The 18049-nt window shown below is 44.7% G+C and overlaps 1 protein-coding gene and 1 long non-coding RNA gene across 4 annotated transcripts in view; both read left to right on the forward strand.

The window, feature by feature from the left end:
- The window catches only part of LOC311124985 (transcription factor BTF3 homolog 4-like), a 12906-nt gene extending 6758 nt beyond the window's left edge, over positions 1-6148 (forward strand). For all 3 annotated transcript variants that reach the window (XM_084199073.1, XM_084199074.1, XM_084199072.1), the window contains exon 6: positions 5350-6148. In XM_084199073.1, coding sequence (XP_084055199.1) covers positions 5350-5396 — 47 coding nt within the window. In that variant the 3' untranslated portion in view covers positions 5397-6148. The remainder of the gene's footprint in view (positions 1-5349) is intronic.
- Positions 6149-7894: 1746 nt separating this feature from the next.
- Positions 7895-8459, forward strand: LOC311124983. The gene is made up of 2 exons (XR_014612825.1): positions 7895-7961; positions 8197-8459. It is a non-coding gene; the product is annotated as an uncharacterized lncRNA (long non-coding RNA).
- The last annotated feature ends 9590 nt before the right edge of the window (positions 8460-18049 follow it).

Below are 18049 nucleotides of genomic sequence, written 5' to 3' on the forward strand. Positions count from 1 at the left end.
TGTGATATGATGCTGGTAGAGGTCAGTATGGTCATCTCTCTGGTGTGATATGATGCTGGTAGAGGTCAGTATGGTCATCTCTCTGGTGTGATATGATGCTGGTAGAGGTGCAGTATGGTGGTCTCTGGTGTGATATGATGCTGGTAGAGGTCAGTATGGTGGTCTCTGGTGTGATATGATGCTGGTAGAGGTGCAGTATGGTGGTCTCTGGTGTGATATGATGCTGGTAGAGGTCAGTATGGTCATCTCTCTGGTGTGATATGATGCTGGTAGAGGTCAGTATGGTCATCTCTCTGGTGTGATATGATGCTGGTAGTGGTGCAGTATCGTGATCTCTCTGGTGTGATATGATGCTGGTAGTGGTGCAGTATCGTGATCTCTCTGGTGTGATATGATGCTGGTAGAGGTCAGTATGGTGATCTCTGGTGTGATATGATGCTGGTAGAGGTCAGTATGGTGGTCTCTGGTGTGATATGATGCTGGTAGAGGTGCAGTATGGTCATCTCTCTGGTGTGATATGATGCTGGTAGAGGTCAGTATGGTCATCTCTCTGGTGTGATATGATGCTGGTAGAGGTCAGTATGGTCATCTCTCTGGTGTGATATGATGCTGGTAGAGGTCAGTATGGTCATCTCTCTGGTGTGATATGATGCTGGTAGAGGTCAGTATGGTCATCTCTCTGGTGTGATATGATGCTGGTAGAGGTCAGTATGGTCATCTCTCTGGTGTGATATGATGCTGGTAGAGGTCAGTATGGTCATCTCTCTGGTGTGATATGATGCTGGTAGAGGTGCAGTATGGTGGTCTCTGGTGTGATATGATGCTGGTAGAGGTCAGTATGGTGGTCTCTCTGGTGTGATATGATGCTGGTAGAGGTCAGTATGGTCATCTCTCTGGTGTGATATGATGCTGGTAGAGGTCAGTATGGTCATCTCTCTGGTGTGATATGATGCTGGTAAAGGTCAGTATGGTCATCTCTCTGGTGTGATATGATGCTGGTAGAGGTCAGTATGGTGATCTCTGGTGTGATATGATGCTGGTAGAGGTCAGTATGGTGGTCTCTGGTGTGATATGATGCTGGTAGAGGTCAGTATGGTCATCTCTCTGGTGTGATATGATGCTGGTAGAGGTCAGTATGGTGATCTCTGGTGTGATATGATGCTGGTAGAGGTCAGTATGGTGGTCTCTGGTGTGATATGATGCTGGTAGAGGTCAGTATGGTCATCTCTCTGGTGTGATATGATGCTGGTAGAGGTCAGTATGGTGGTCTCTGGTGTGATATGATGCTGGTAGAGGTCAGTATGGTGATCTCTGGTGTGATATGATGCTGGTAGAGGTCAGTATGGTGGTCTCTGGTGTGATATGATGCTGGTAGAGGTCAGTATGGTGATCTCTGGTGTGATATGATGCTGGTGGAGGTCAGTATGGTGGTCTCTGGTGTGATATGATGCTGGTAGAGGTGCAGTATGGTGATCTCTCTGGTGTGATATGATGCTGGTAGAGGTGCAGTATGGTGATCTCTCTGGTGTGATATGATGCTGGTAGAGGTCAGTATGGTGATCTCTCTGGTGTGATATGATGCTGGTAGAGGTCAGTATGGTGATCTCTCTGGTGTGATATGATGCTGGTAGAGGTCAGTATGGTGATCTCTGGTGTGATATGATGCTGGTAGAGGTCAGTATGGTCATCTCTCTGGTGTGATATGATGCTGGTAGAGGTCAGTATGGTCATCTCTCTGGTGTGATATGATGCTGGTAGAGGTCAGTATGGTCATCTTTCTGGTGTGATATGATGCTGGTAGAGGTCAGTATGGTGGTCTCTGGTGTGATATGATGCTGGTAGAGGTCAGTATGGTGGTCTCTGGTGTGATATGATGCTGGTAGAGGTCAGTATGGTGGTCTCTGGTGTGATATGATGCTGGTAGAGGTCAGTATGGTGGTCTCTGGTGTGATATGATGCTGGTAGAGGTCAGTATGGTGATCTCTGGTGTGATATGATGCTGGTAGAGGTCAGTATGGTGGACTCTGGTGTGATATGATGCTGGTAGAGGTCAGTATGGTGATCTCTGGTGTGATATGATGCTGGTAGAGGTCAGTATGGTGGTCTCTGGTGTGATATGATGCTGGTAGAGGTCAGTATGGTGATCTCTGGTGTGATATGATGCTGGTAGAGGTCAGTATGGTGGTCTCTGGTGTGATATGATGCTGGTAGAGGTGCAGTATGGTGATCTCTCTGGTGTGATATGATGCTGGTAGAGGTGCAGTATGGTGATCTCTCTGGTGTGATATGATGCTGGTAGAGGTCAGTATGGTCATCTCTCTGGTGTGATATGATGCTGGTAGAGGTCAGTATGGTGATCTCTCTGGTGTGATATGATGCTGGTAGAGGTCAGTATGGTGATCTCTGGTGTGATATGATGCTGGTAGAGGTCAGTATGGTCATCTCTCTGGTGTGATATGATGCTGGTAGAGGTCAGTATGGTCATCTCTCTGGTGTGATATGATGCTGGTAGAGGTCAGTATGGTGATCTCTGGTGTGATATGATGCTGGTAGAGGTCAGTATGGTTGTCTCTGGTGTGATATGATGCTGGTAGAGGTGCAGTATGGTTGTCTCTGGTGTGATATGATGCTGGTAGAGGTCAGTATGGTCATCTCTCTGGTGTGATATGATGCTGGTAGAGGTCAGTATGGTGATCTCTGGTGTGATATGATGCTGGTAGAGGTCAGTATGGTGGTCTCTGGTGTGATATGATGCTGGTAGAGGTCAGTATGGTCATCTCTCTGGTGTGATATGATGCTGGTAGAGGTCAGTATGGTGATCTCTGGTGTGATATGATGCTGGTAGAGGTCAGTATGGTGGTCTCTGGTGTGATATGATGCTGGTAGAGGTCAGTATGGTCATCTCTCTGGTGTGATATGATGCTGGTAGAGGTCAGTATGGTGGTCTCTGGTGTGATATGATGCTGGTAGAGGTCAGTATGGTGATCTCTGGTGTGATATGATGCTGGTAGAGGTCAGTATGGTGGTCTCTGGTGTGATATGATGCTGGTAGAGGTCAGTATGGTGATCTCTGGTGTGATATGATGCTGGTGGAGGTCAGTATGGTGGTCTCTGGTGTGATATGATGCTGGTAGAGGTGCAGTATGGTGATCTCTCTGGTGTGATATGATGCTGGTAGAGGTGCAGTATGGTGATCTCTCTGGTGTGATATGATGCTGGTAGAGGTCAGTATGGTGATCTCTCTGGTGTGATATGATGCTGGTAGAGGTCAGTATGGTGATCTCTCTGGTGTGATATGATGCTGGTAGAGGTCAGTATGGTGATCTCTGGTGTGATATGATGCTGGTAGAGGTCAGTATGGTCATCTCTCTGGTGTGATATGATGCTGGTAGAGGTCAGTATGGTCATCTCTCTGGTGTGATATGATGCTGGTAGAGGTCAGTATGGTGATCTCTGGTGTGATATGATGCTGGTAGAGGTCAGTATGGTTGTCTCTGGTGTGATATGATGCTGGTAGAGGTGCAGTATGGTTGTCTCTGGTGTGATATGATGCTGGTAGAGGTCAGTATGGTCATCTCTCTGGTGTGATATGATGCTGGTAGAGGTCAGTATGGTCATCTCTCTGGTGTGATATGATGCTGGTAGAGGTCAGTATGGTGATCTCTGGTGTGATATGATGCTGGTAGAGGTCAGTATGGTGGTCTCTGGTGTGATATGATGCTGGTAGAGGTCAGTATGGTCATCTCTCTGGTGTGATATGATGCTGGTAGAGGTCAGTATGGTGATCTCTGGTGTGATATGATGCTGGTAGAGGTCAGTATGGTCATCTCTCTGGTGTGATATGATGCTGGTAGAGGTCAGTATGGTGGTCTCTGGTGTGATATGATGCTGGTAGAGGTCAGTATGGTGATCTCTGGTGTGATATGATGCTGGTAGAGGTCAGTATGGTGGTCTCTGGTGTGATATGATGCTGGTAGAGGTCAGTATGGTGATCTCTGGTGTGATATGATGCTGGTAGAGGTCAGTATGGTGGTCTCTGGTGTGATATGATGCTGGTAGAGGTCAGTATGGTGATCTCTGGTGTGATATGATGCTGGTAGAGGTCAGTATGGTGGTCTCTGGTGTGATATGATGCTGGTAGAGGTGCAGTATGGTGATCTCTCTGGTGTGATATGATGCTGGTAGAGGTGCAGTATGGTGATCTCTCTGGTGTGATATGATGCTGGTAGAGGTCAGTATGGTGATCTCTCTGGTGTGATATGATGCTGGTAGAGGTCAGTATGGTGATCTCTCTGGTGTGATATGATGCTGGTAGAGGTCAGTATGGTGATCTCTGGTGTGATATGATGCTGGTAGAGGTCAGTATGGTCATCTCTCTGGTGTGATATGATGCTGGTAGAGGTCAGTATGGTGATCTCTGGTGTGATATGATGCTGGTAGAGGTCAGTATGGTGATCTCTGGTGTGATATGATGCTGGTAGAGGTCAGTATGGTTGTCTCTGGTGTGATATGATGCTGGTAGAGGTGCAGTATGGTTGTCTCTGGTGTGATATGATGCTGGTAGAGGTCAGTATGGTCATCTCTCTGGTGTGATATGATGCTGGTAGAGGTCAGTATGGTCATCTCTCTGGTGTGATATGATGCTGGTAGAGGTCAGTATGGTGATCTCTGGTGTGATATGATGCTGGTAGAGGTCAGTATGGTGGTCTCTGGTGTGATATGATGCTGGTAGAGGTCAGTATGGTCATCTCTCTGGTGTGATATGATGCTGGTAGAGGTCAGTATGGTGGTCTCTGGTGTGATATGATGCTGGTAGAGGTCAGTATGGTGGTCTCTGGTGTGATATGATGCTGGTAGAGGTCAGTATGGTGATCTCTGGTGTGATATGATGCTGGTAGAGGTCAGTATGGTGGTCTCTGGTGTGATATGATGCTGGTAGAGGTCAGTATGGTGGTCTCTGGTGTGATATGATGCTGGTAGAGGTCAGTATGGTGGTCTCTGGTGTGATATGATGCTGGTAGAGGTCAGTATGGTGATCTCTGGTGTGATATGATGCTGGTAGAGGTCAGTATGGTGGTCTCTGGTGTGATATGATGCTGGTAGAGGTCAGTATGGTGGTCTCTGGTGTGATATGATGCTGGTAGAGGTCAGTATGGTGGTCTCTGGTGTGATATGATGCTGGTAGAGGTCAGTATGGTGGTCTCTGGTGTGATATGATGCTGGTAGAGGTCAGTATGGTTATCTCTCTACTGTAAGTGGCTCTGGATAAGAGCCTCTGCTAAATGATTTAAATGTTACATGTAAATCATGAGACTTCTCAGGAAGTAACTCAATCTCTCATCTCCACAGATCTTGTAGAAAACTTTGATGAGGCGTCAAAGAATGAAGACAACTAATGAATCCAACTCCAGCCCTCTACTACCCTTCCTCAGTACCGACTATCCAGAACCATCTATCCAGTACCGACTATCCAGTACCATCTATCCAGAACCATCTATCCAGTACCGACTATCCAGTACCGACTATCCAGAACCGACTATCCAGTACCGACTATCCAGAACCATCTATTCAGTACCAACTATCCAGAACCATCTATCCAGTACCGACTATCCAGAACCATCTATCCAGTACCGACTATCCAGAACCATCTATCCAGTACCGACTATCCAGAACCATCTATCCAGTACCGACTATCCAGTACCGACTATCCAGAACCATCTATCCAGTACCGACTATCCAGAACCATCTATCCAGTACCGACTATCCAGAACCATCTATCCAGTACTGACTATCCAGAACCCACTGGGTACCCCCAATACCCAATCTACTACCCAGTACCCACCCTCTATCATGTGGACTCAAACCAGGACCTGTTCAGAAAGATGTAACATGACTTACAGAACAGATGTGAATGTCAGATAGATAGAATAGGGTGGGAATGTCAGATAGATAGAATAGGGTGGGAATGTCAGATAGATAGAATAGGGTGGGAATGTCAGATAGATAGAATAGGGTGGGAATGTCAGATAGATAGAATAGGGTGGGAATGTCAGATAGATAGAATAGGGTGGGAATGTCAGATAGATAGAATAGGGTGGGAATGTCAGATAGATAGAATAGGGTGGGAATGTCAGATAGAATAGGGTGGGAATGTCAGATAGATAGAACAGGGTGGGAATGTCAGATAGATAGAATAGGGTGGGAATGTCAGATAGAATAGGGTGGGAATGTCAGATAGAATAGGGTGGGAATGTCAGATAGATAGAATAGGGTGGGAATGTCAGATAGATAGAATAGGGTGGGAATGTCAGATAGATAGAACAGGGTGGGAATGTCAGATAGATAGAATAGGGTGGGAATGTCAGATAGATAGAATAGGGTGGGAATGTCAGATAGATAGAATAGGGTGGGAATGTCAGATGGATAGAATAGGGTGGGAATGTCAGATGGATAGAATAGGGTGGGAATGTCAGATAGATAGAATAGGGTGGGAATGTCAGATAGATAGAATAGGGTGGGAATGTCAGATAGATAGAATAGGGTGGGAATGTCAGATGGATAGAATAGGGTGGGAATGTCAGATGGATAGAATAGGGTGGGAATGTCAGATAGATAGAATAGGGTGGGAATGTCAGATAGATAGAATAGGGTGGGAATGTCAGATAGATAGAATAGGGTGGGAATGTCAGATAGATAGAATAGGGTGGGAATGTCAGATGGATAGAATAGGGTGGGAATGTCAGATAGATAGAATAGGGTGGGAATGTCAGATAGATAGAATAGGGTGGGAATGTCAGATAGATAGAATAGGGTGGGAATGTCAGAAAGATAGAATAGGGTGGGAATGTCAGATAGATAGAATAGGGTGGGAATGTCAGATAGATAGAATAGGGTGGGAATGTCAGATAGATAGAATAGGGTGGGAATGTCAGATAGATAGAATAGGGTGGGAATGTCAGAAAGATAGAATAGGGTGGGAATGTCAGATAGATAGAATAGGGTGGGAATGTCAGATAGATAGAATAGGGTGGGAATGGTGACGGCTCTATGTATTATTGAGTTTCACATGAAGTGAATGCACCCCAGACCACCGCTCTCTCTCATGGCAGAACTGTTGTTGAAGGAATGACATCGTCCAGTATTTTAACCTCAGACAAATCAACCTTGGTAGTGCGTCCCAAATGGCTCCAAATTCCCTTCATAGTGCACTGCTTTTGACCAGGCCCCATAGGGCTTTTATAAAAAAAGTAGTGTACAATGTAGTTGTGACTAGTGTACCATTTGAGATAGTACCAGTGTACCAACCACCACCAACTGTAACACAGCAATACATGTCTTGTATTTTAACAGGCTGTCATATCCATCACTATATCCCCTGAATGACGAGGGCACTAAGTACTCCATCCAAAATGGTACCCTATCCCCTATATAGTGCACTACGTTTGATTAGAGCAAAAGGGTGCCATTTGGGAGGCACTGTACGATCAGTACATCTATCAGACATGTCTAGGTGGGCCTTACCGTAGGATGTCAACAGGTCCCAGGCCTGCCAGACATGAAGGTCGGGTCTTACCGTAGGATGTCAACAGGTCCCAGGCCTGCCAGACATGTCTAGGTGGGTCTTACTGTAGGATGTCAACAGGTCCCAGGCCTGCCAGACATGTCTAGGTGGGTCTTACTGTAGGATGTCAACAGGTCCCAGGCCTGCCAGACATGTCTAGGTGGGTCTTACCGTAGGATGTCAACAGGTCCCAGGCCTGCCAGACATGTCTAGGTGGGTCTTACTGTAGGATGTCAACAGGTCCCAGGCCTGCCAGACATGTCAAGGTGGGTCTTACCGTAGGATGTCAACAGGTCCCAGGCCTGCCAGACATGTCAAGGTGGGTCTTACCGTAGGATGTCAACAGGTCCCAGGCCTGCCAGACATGTCTAGGTCGGGCCTTACCGTAGGATGTCAACAGGTCCCAGGCCTGCCAGACATGTCTAGGTGGGCCTTACCGTAGGCCAGGGTTCTTCAATTCCGGCCCTGGAGGGCCGAAACACTTCTGTTTTTTATTTCTACCTGGTAGTTAATTGACACTCACCTGGTGTCCCAGGTCTGAATTAGCCCCTGATTTAGAAGGAGAGGATGAAAAACAGAGGTGTTTCGGCCCTCCAGGACCGGAATTGAAGAACCCTGCAGTAGGATGTCAACAGGTCCCAGGCCTGCCAAGGTGGGCCTTACCGTAGGATGTCAACAGGTCCCAGACCTGCCAAGGTGGGCCTTACCGTAGGATGTCAACAGGTCCCAGACCTGTCTAGGTGGGCCTTACCGTAGGATGTCAACAGGTCCCAGACCTGTCTAGGTGGGCCTTACCGTAGGATGTCAACAGGTCCCAGGCCTGCCAGACATGTCTAGTCTTATACCATTTTTATTTTACTGTTTATTAAAAACCAAATAAATCTGTGATCATGAATAACTCGTTTGCTGTGTTTTTATTAGGTGTGGGTTCCGCTTGTTTAATCTAACACTGAATGGTTCAGATACTGTGTGTTCGTCTGAAATGGAACCCTATTCCCCATCTAGTGCACCTATAGGGCTGGTCAACAGTAGTGAACTATAGGCTTCATCCCAAATGACACCCCATTCCCTATCTGGAAGTTAGTCCTTTTTCTTTCTTCTAAAATAAATAGGGACTCCACAGCAGGAAGCTTTGTTCGTGGATAGGGATCTGCATGTTTCTGTGGTCTTGCTTAAAGCTGCAATATGTCACTTTTTTTTTTTGCCGACCTGACCTAATTGACATAGAAATGTGATTTACAGATCTGTCATTCTCATGGAAAGCAAGTCTAAGAAGCTGTAGATCTGTTCTATATGCTCTATTTCTATGCTTCCCGTTCTTAAGTTTCGCTTTTTGCGTCTTTTACTTTCGGTTTTTGTACACCAGCTACAAACAGATGAAAATACTATATTTTGGGTTATTGAAAAGATAGATGGTAAAATGATTCTCTACACTATACTTGCTTGTTTTGTCACATAAACTGAAATTAGGCGAACTATTAGAATTTTTGCAACCGGGAAATGCCAGATTGATTCCTTCATATTGCACCTTTTTTAAAATTGAAAATAGAATCTAGACTAGAGCCTCAATACTGAGTCTGAAATCAAATCAAATGTTATTGGCCACATGCGCCGAATACAACAGGTGCAGACATTACAGTGAAATGCTTACTTACAGCCCTTAACCAACAGTGCATTTATTTTTAATAAAAAAGTAAAATAAAACGACAACCAAAAAGTGTTGAGAGAAAAAAAGAGCAGAAGTAAAATAAAATAATAGTAGGGAGGCTATATATAGGGGGGTACCGGTGCAGAGTCAATGTGCGGGGGCACCGGCTAGTCGAGGTAATTGGGGTAATATGTACATGTGGGTAGAGTTAAAGTGACTATGCATAAATAATTAACAGAGTAGCATGGCACCCTATTCCCTATATAGTGCACTACTTTAGACCAGAGAATGGCACCCTATTCCCTATATAGTGCACTACTTTAGACCAGAGAATGGCACCCTATTCCCTATATAGTGCACTACTTTAGACCAGAGAATGGCACCCTATTCCCTATATAGTGCACTACATTAGACCAGAGAATGGCACCCTATTCCCTATATAGTGCACTACTTTAGACCAGAGAATGACACCCTATTCCCTATATAGTGCACTACTTTAGACCAGAGAATGGCACCCTAGTCCCTATATAGTGCACTACTTTAGACCAGAGAATGGCACCCTATTCCCTATATAGTGCACTACTTTAGACCAGAGAATGGCACCCTATTCCCTATATAGTACACTACTTTAGACCAGAGAATGGCACCCTATTCCCTATATAGTGCACTACTTTAGACCAGAGAATGGCACCCTATTCCCTATATAGTGCACTACTTTAGACCAGAGAATGGCACCCTATTCCCTATATAGTGCACTACTTTAGACCAGAGAATGGCACCCTATTCCCTATATAGTGCACTACTTTTGACCAGAGAATGGCACCCTATTCCCTATATAGTGCACTACTTTAGACCAGAGAATGGCACCCTATTCCCTATATAGTGCACTACTTTAGACCAGAGAATGGCACCCTATTCCCTATATAGTGCACTACTTTTGACCAGAGAATGGCACCCTATTCCCTATATAGTGCACTACTTTAGACCAGAGAATGGCACCCTATTCCCTATATAGTGCACTACTTTAGACCAGAGAATGGCACCCTATTCCCTATATAGTGCACTACTTTAGACCAGAGAATGGCACCCTATTCCCTATATAGTGCACTACTTTAGACCAGAGAATGGCACCCTATTCCCTATATAGTGCACTACTTTAGACCAGAGAATGGCACCCTATTCCCTATATAGTGCACTACTTTAGACCAGAGAATGGCACCCTATTCCCTATATAGTGCACTACTTTAGACCAGAGAATGGCACCCTATTCCCTATATAGTGCACTACTTTAGACCAGAGAATGGCACCCTATTCCCTATATAGTGCACTACTTTAGACCAGAGAATGGCACCCTATTCCCTATATAGTGCACTACTTTAGACCAGAGAATGGCACCCTATTCCCTATATAGTGCACTACTTTTGACCAGAGAATGGCACCCTATTCCCTATATAGTGCACTACTTTTGACCAGGGTATAACTAAAATAGTTCATCTGTGTCGTTTACAGTGGGAGCAAATGAAGCATAGTGGGCGGAACACGCAAGGGGGTGGGCGGAGCCAACCACGAGCTAGAATGATCCTATTGGTGCGTTGTAGCATATATTTGCATATTTCCGTTAGGGAACGCCTCCGCTGTGAAGTGCGCGTGTGCACAAACTCAATTCGACCTTGCACTCCTAAACAACGGATTTTTTTATTTTTTTTTACTTTGCCAAAGCGTCAGGTCTATAAAACTTAGTGCACTGTGTTCGTAACAGATTCTAGTTTTTGGGAACAAAAAAAATGTATTTAGATCAGATATTTAATCGATGAGAAATTTTGCAGAACGTCTGCCCAGTTTTACCTAGTTCCATCTACCCGCTACTGGACTTCCTCTCACTGCTTTGGGAATATCTATGTTTTTTATCTGCCATATTTGGTGGTGAGAAAACGGATGGGGATTACCGTTCTCCTGGCAGCACGATATTATGCTGGAAGCACGATTGCTGCTTTATTTGTTTTTTTATTTTTTTATTTTTATAAGAGTCCCCCTAGAAAGACATGCTAAACTTTGGGAATATCTATCTTTTTTTTGGCACTCTAGTACAGTACAACTGTTTTTCACAGCATTGTAATCAAAAAAAAAATATATATATATAATTTTACATACTTGTATTTTAATATTGGAATTGGAATTACTCAATAGTCTACAAAACTTAAATTGGTCTATTGTGCTGGGAAACGGGTTTAATTCAGTGACACTCCATTCACTGCAAAGCAATTACATATTGGCTTATAGAGAAAAAAAAAACGTCCTATGTGCCGATGTTGAAGTGGGGTCGAGAGTACTCAGTGAGGTCTGTTGAATCTATGTGGTGTTATTTCATGGAGGACTGAGGTCTAAAGACCCAGCAACACTATACACACTCAACTGTTAAAAAACCTACTAATAATCAGTACTTGGCCCCTCCATTAGGTGCATGGAAGTCTAGTATGGAATGGTGTTTTATTACACACTGTAAGTAAACAGGGAAAGATAAAAAAGGAAGTCCTACTCCAGTCTCCTTTTCACCTCAGGTTTTCAAACTGATATCCAACATAACAACAGTCAAGTAATGTATTCTATTGGAATTAATATGGACAATTATTAATTAGTATGAAAAATGTGTGCACTCACTCTGGATAAGAGCGTCTGCTAAATGACTAAAATGTAAACATGTAACATGCAGGATTAAATTCATATGTCTAAGAAAGGCTGAGTAATAACCAGCCGTTCGGGAGCATAATTTGGTTAGTAGAGATCCTACACTCTTCGAAAAAAGGGATCACAAAGGGTTCTTCGGCTGACCCCATAGAATAACCCTTTTTGGTTCCAGGCAATGTTCCCTCTACATTTTACATTTTAGTCATTTAGCGGACGCTCTTATCCAGAGCGACTTACAGTTAGTGAGTGCATACATTATTTTTTTATTTTTTTAAATACTGGCCCCCCGTGGGAATCGAACCCACAACCCTGGCGTTGATAAACGCCATGCTCTACCAACTGAGCTACATCCCTACCGGCCATTCCCTCCCCTAACCTGGACGACGCTGGGCCAATTGTGCGCCGCCCCATGGGTCTCCCGGTCGCGGCTCTAAACTGCGCGCATGCTGCGCGGTAGCCCCGAGACAGCCAAGCAACTCCCCTGGGACTGCTGTGCAGAATAAATATCAGCCCACAGAAAGAAGCACAAGATTGAACTTCACTCAACTTTCTAGAGTTTTCCCTGTTAGTTAACGCTATCAACGTTTCCATTTACTGTGGCAATTGTGATCGAATCAACGCAATATTAGCCACTTTCAAAGCAACATACCGATACAAAACGAACTATGTATGAGATTTTGTAGAAGGCAGAACGCATTAGAGTAGAATTCTATTGCATTGACACTCACAACTCAGCCCTTACTCGAGACAGACCGGTGAGGAATAACCTATCAGAGCTGCAGTAGACTTATATGCAAACAGACCATTGACATATATGGATCTGTGCCATTTACTTTGAACTGGACTGTGTTTACAGCATGAGCGGTCGTGAGTAGATGCGCTTGTTTTGAGATCAAAGCGAAAGCTGCATGTAGCCACGTGTGAACATTTTGTTCATATCCTTTGCTAGGTAGTGAGTTATTAGCCCAGTTATAGATCATTTGTAGTCAGCAATAGGGGAGTGATTGCTTCCTACAAGAGCACAAAATGTGTACATTTCTAGACATCTTTGAAAAGCGACTCAGGTAAAGCGCTTTTTTTTGTCTTAAAGGTGCAGTGTTGTATTTTGAGACTGGCTAGAATAAACTAAGTAGCCAATAGGCAGAGGGTAGCATAATTTGTATTTTTCTCTGCAATAATGGTATGGGAATAATAATGCATTTTATTTTGTAAAGTGGTTTCTTGCATCAAACAACACAAACAACCTTTTCAGTCACCTCCTTGTCTGAAGGACAAGTGGATAAACAGGTTAATGTCAAGCCCTGCAGGTTTGTTTCAAAAGTCTCATTGGCCTACATTGAACACCACACATTGGCTGCTACTGTAGGCTGAATGATAGAACAGCTATTTCCATGTTAAAATATTATGGGATGCATTTTCTCCATTGCTTTTGATGGTAGGCCACTCTGGCAGGCCTACAATATGATCAAATAGCCACAGAAGCCTACTTGACCACTGTTAAAACTGTAACTTAAAGTGGGTACAGCCTCAGTGTTCACAGTAAACGCACAATGGATGTTGAACAGAATTTTCACAATGTGCAAGTATGCCCTCAGCAGACCTGAAATTTGCTCAGTGCTGAAAAAAAATAGAGGGAACATTAGTTCCAGGTCAAACTTTTGGGGGTTTCATGTAGAACCCTTTTGGGTTCCATGTAGAACCCTTTTGGGTTCCATGTAGAACCCTTTTGGGTTCCATGTAGAACCCTTTTGGGTTCCATGTAGAACCCTTTCCACCGAGGAAAATGGTTCTACCTGGAACAACAAAGGGTTATCTTATGGGGACAGTCGAAGAACCCTAAATTCCTTCTTGCATTTGCTTAAAAGCACAATAAAAATCGACAGATTAAAAATTGTATATCTTTTCATTGAGTTATTTACCTTGCAATGTTTTGAAATGCGGGCTTTTATTTTGAAGGTTTCTTCATTACCATTGGAAAGTGACGTCATTGTTAGTGTTGCTAGCGGGATAGTAGTGAGGCGATAGAGTATTCCCGAGTGCTGTCGCACAGCTGTTACTTTCCGACTTCAGCTGTTCAAGTCTGGCTACAACTGAACTGTATGTGGTGTGTTTACCTACACGGGGAGACTTGGAAAGTAGAACTGAAAGGCGATTGTTGTTGGACCTGCGTGTGAGTGAGAGAATGACCGGTACAAACGGAAGGATTTCATGGCACTACGCGTGAAGATGGGGATTCCACCAGTGAGTAGAAGTAGCTAATGCCGTCAATTTGTTTTTCATGTCGTCTTAGCTCCGATGTTAGACACAGGCACTACGGCCATTGCATTGGATTGTACTGGGTACAGTGATGTAGAATATTCATGGCATATTCTGAAACTCATCTTAATTCTAAGAGGGACATTCTGATGATTGCATATTTGACACATTGTAGCATTGCCTACTTTAATAGCAAGCAAGCTAACTGACGGTAAATAACCGGAGCTAATCACTTGTCTGTCGCTGGTGGTGGACATTTAGTTTCGGGTGTCGGCTTATATAAAAAAGCAATCGTTACCGCTGGTTTTTAGCCACCGTAAGCGCAACGGGTCTACGACGATATACCTGGCCATGATTGCAACAACACACTGTGCAGAAGTAGACAGTAGGACACTCGGCGCGACCACCCGCAACATTCTGCTGCTACTTATAGCTACAATTTACAAAACAGACCTGCTGTTTTCAACTCTCTCTCTCTACCGCACCTGCTATTTCAACCTCTAAATGCCCGGCTATGAAAAGCCAAGTGACGTTTACTCCTGATGTACTGACCTGTTGCACCCTCTACAACCACTGTGATTATTATTTGACCCTGCTGGTCTTCTATGAACGTTTGAACATCATGAAGTACAATCTGGCCTTAAATGGCCATGTACTGTTATAATCTCCACCCGGCACAGCCAGGAGAGGACTGGCCACCCCTCAGAGCCTGGTTCCTCTCTAGGTTTCTTCCTAGGTTCCTGCCTTTCTAGGGAGTTTTTCCTAGCCACCGTGCTTCTACATCTGCATTGCTTGCTGTTTGGGGTTTTAGTCTGGGTTTCTGTATAAGCACTTTGTGACATCTGCTGATGTAAAAAGGGCTTTATAAAAACATTTGATTGATTGATTGATCCATTGTCCGAAACAGCGACTTGTAAACATTGTTGAAGTTGTTGCAACATTGTAGCCTACACATGATTGACTGTAACGTCTGTGCAGCCTGCCAAAGTGGATTTCGTATTGCATTTAGGCTTAAGCTACTGGCACAGCAGAAGCAAATAGTGATAGTACAGCAACCCATAACCCATTCATAGATGCTAACTACTTTAGCGCCTATTTACTAACGAGTTAGTGTCTTCTGGTCAGGGGGGGGTTGTTACGATCCTTGAAGCTCGTTTTGAACATTAAAACACATGCTTGCTGTACAGTTTTGGAAACATAAGGAACAGTTAACAGGTTGATGTGTAGCTACTGAAGAACTGCTGTTGTTAACAGGATGATGTGTAGTTACTGAAGAACAGCTGTTAACAGGTTGATGTGTAGTTACTAAAGAACAGCTGTTAACAGGTTGATGTGTAGTTACTAAAGAACAGCTGTTAACAGGTTGATGTGTAGCTACTAAAGAACAGCTGTTAACAGGTTGATGTGTAGTTACTAAAGAACAGCTGTTAACAGGTTGATGTGTAGTTACTAAAGAACAGCTGTTAACAGGTTGATGTGTAGTTACTGAAGAACAGCTGTTAACAGGTTGATGTGTAGTTACTAAAGAACAGCTGTTAACAGGTTGATGTGTAGTTACTAAAGAACAGCTGTTAACAGGTTGATGTGTAGCTACTAAAGAACAGCTGTTAACAGGTTGATGTGTAGTTACTAAAGAACAGCTGTTAACAGGTTGATGTGTAGTTACTAAAGAACAGCTGTTAACAGGATGATGTGTAGTTACTGAAGAACAGCTGTTGTTAACAGGTTGATGTGTAGTTACTAAAGAACAGCTGTTAACAGGTTGATGTGTAGTTACTAAAGAACAGCTGTTAACAGGTTGATGTGTAGTTACTAAAGAACAGCTGTTAACAGGTTGATGTGTAGCTACTGAAGAACAGCTGTTGTTAACAGGATGATGTGTAGTTACTGAAGAACAGTTGTTAACAGGTTGATGTGTAGTTACTGAAGAACAGTTGTTAACAGGTTGATGTGTAGTTACTAAAGAACAGCTGCTGTTAACAGGTTGATGTGTAGCTACTGAAGAACAGTTGTTAACAGGTTGATGTGTAGCTACTGAAGAACAGCTGTTGTTAACAGGATGATGTGTAGTTCTTACCTACATAATGCGAGGATGTAGCTCTATTAAGTAGCTCTGAAAGCAGTTCCAAACCCTGGGAGATATCCTGAGCTCCTAGCAGCAGCCTGTTGGCTGCCTTCGCCTCTCTGTGTCTACACTTGACTGTGACTTCACACACAGACTGACTTCTCAGATGGAGGTTACTCTCTGCTCTCAGTAGGTATCTCGGATGGAGGTTACTCTCTGCTATCAGTAGGTATCTCGGATGGAGGTTACTCTCTGCTCTCAGTAAGTATCTCAGATGGAGGTTACTCTCTGCTCTCAGTAAGTATCTCAGATGGAGGTTACTCTCTGCTCTCAGTAAGTATCTCAGATGGAGGTTACTCTCTGCTCTCAGTAAGTATCTCAGATGGAGGTTACTCTCTGCTCTCAGTAAGTATCTCAGATGGAGGTTACTCTCTGCTCTCAGTAAGTATCTCAGATGGAGGTTACTCTCTGCTCTCAGTAGGTATCTCAGATGGAGGTTACTCTCTGCTCTCAGTAAGTATCTCAGATGGAGGTTACTCTCTGCTCTCAGTAAGTATCTCAGATGGAGGTTACTCTCTGCTCTCAGTAAGTATCTCAGATGGAGGTTACTCTCTGCTCTCAGTAAGTATCTCAGATGGAGGTTACTCTCTGCTCTCAGTAAGTATCTCAGATGGAGGTTACTCTCTGCTCTCAGTAAGTATCTCAGATGGAGGTTACTCTCTGCTCTCAGTAAGTATCTCAGATGGAGGTTACTCTCTGCTCTCAGTAAGTATCTCAGATGGAGGTTACTCTCTGCTCTCAGTAAGTATTCCACTCTTCCTGTGATGGCAGACCAATACAGCTTGTTCCCACCGGTGTTTGTCTCTGGGGACGTGTCCCAAATTGCATCCTATTCCAGTTATAGTGCACTACTTTAGACCAGAACCCTATAGGCCCTACTAGTGCACTATGTAGGGAAAAGGGTTCTATTTGGGACACACTCTTGGTGTTTAAATGTAGGTCGGAGCTCTCTCTCTCTCTCGCTCTCTCTCCCTCTCTCCCCCCCCACTCTCTCTCTTTCTCTCTCTCTCTCTCTCTCCCCCCCCTCTCTCTTTCTCTCTCTCTCTCCCCCCCCCTCTCTCTTTCTCTCTCTCTCCCCCCCCCTCTCTCTCTCTTTCTCTCCCCCCCCCTCTCTCTCTCTCTCTCTCTCCCCCCTCTCTCTTTCTCTCTCTCCCCCCCCCCTCTCTCTCTCTCTCTCTCTCTCTCTCTCTCTCTCCCCCTCCCCCCTCTCTCTCTCTCTCTCTCCCCCTCCCCCCTCTCTCTTTCTCTCTCTCTCTCTCTCTTTCTCTCTCTCTCCCCCCCTCTCTCTCTCTCCCTCCCTCTCTCTTTCTCTCTCTCTCTCTCTCCCCCTCCCCCCTCTCTCTTTCTCTCTCTCTCTCTCTCTTTCTCTCTCTCTCCCCCCCTCTCTCTCTCTCTCTCTCTCTCTCTCCCCCCCCTCTCTCTTTCTCTCTCCCCCCCCTCTCTCTTTCTCTCTCTCTCTCTCTCTCTCCCCCCCTCTCTTTCTCTCTCTCTCCCCCTCCCCCCTCTCTCTCTCTCTCCCCCTCCCCCCTCTCTCTCTCCCCCTCCCCCCTCTCTCTCTCTCTCTCTCTCTCCCCCTCCCCCCTCTCTCTCTCCCCCTCCCCCCTCTCTCTCTCTCTCAGAATGTTTCAGAGACCTCAAGTTAAGGTGATGTGCTCTCAGTCAAACAACCAATAATAACTGCGTGCCTCTGGTTCTTTTCCTGTGTTTGGTCCAGACTGCGTTCTCAACAGCAGCGAACCACACCACGGTACGAATTCAAACGGGCCTAGACCAC

Source organism: Coregonus lavaretus (assembly GCF_964263955.1).
Source record: "Coregonus lavaretus genome assembly, contig: HAP1_SCAFFOLD_5085, whole genome shotgun sequence".
NCBI lineage: Eukaryota > Metazoa > Chordata > Actinopteri > Salmoniformes > Salmonidae > Coregonus > Coregonus lavaretus.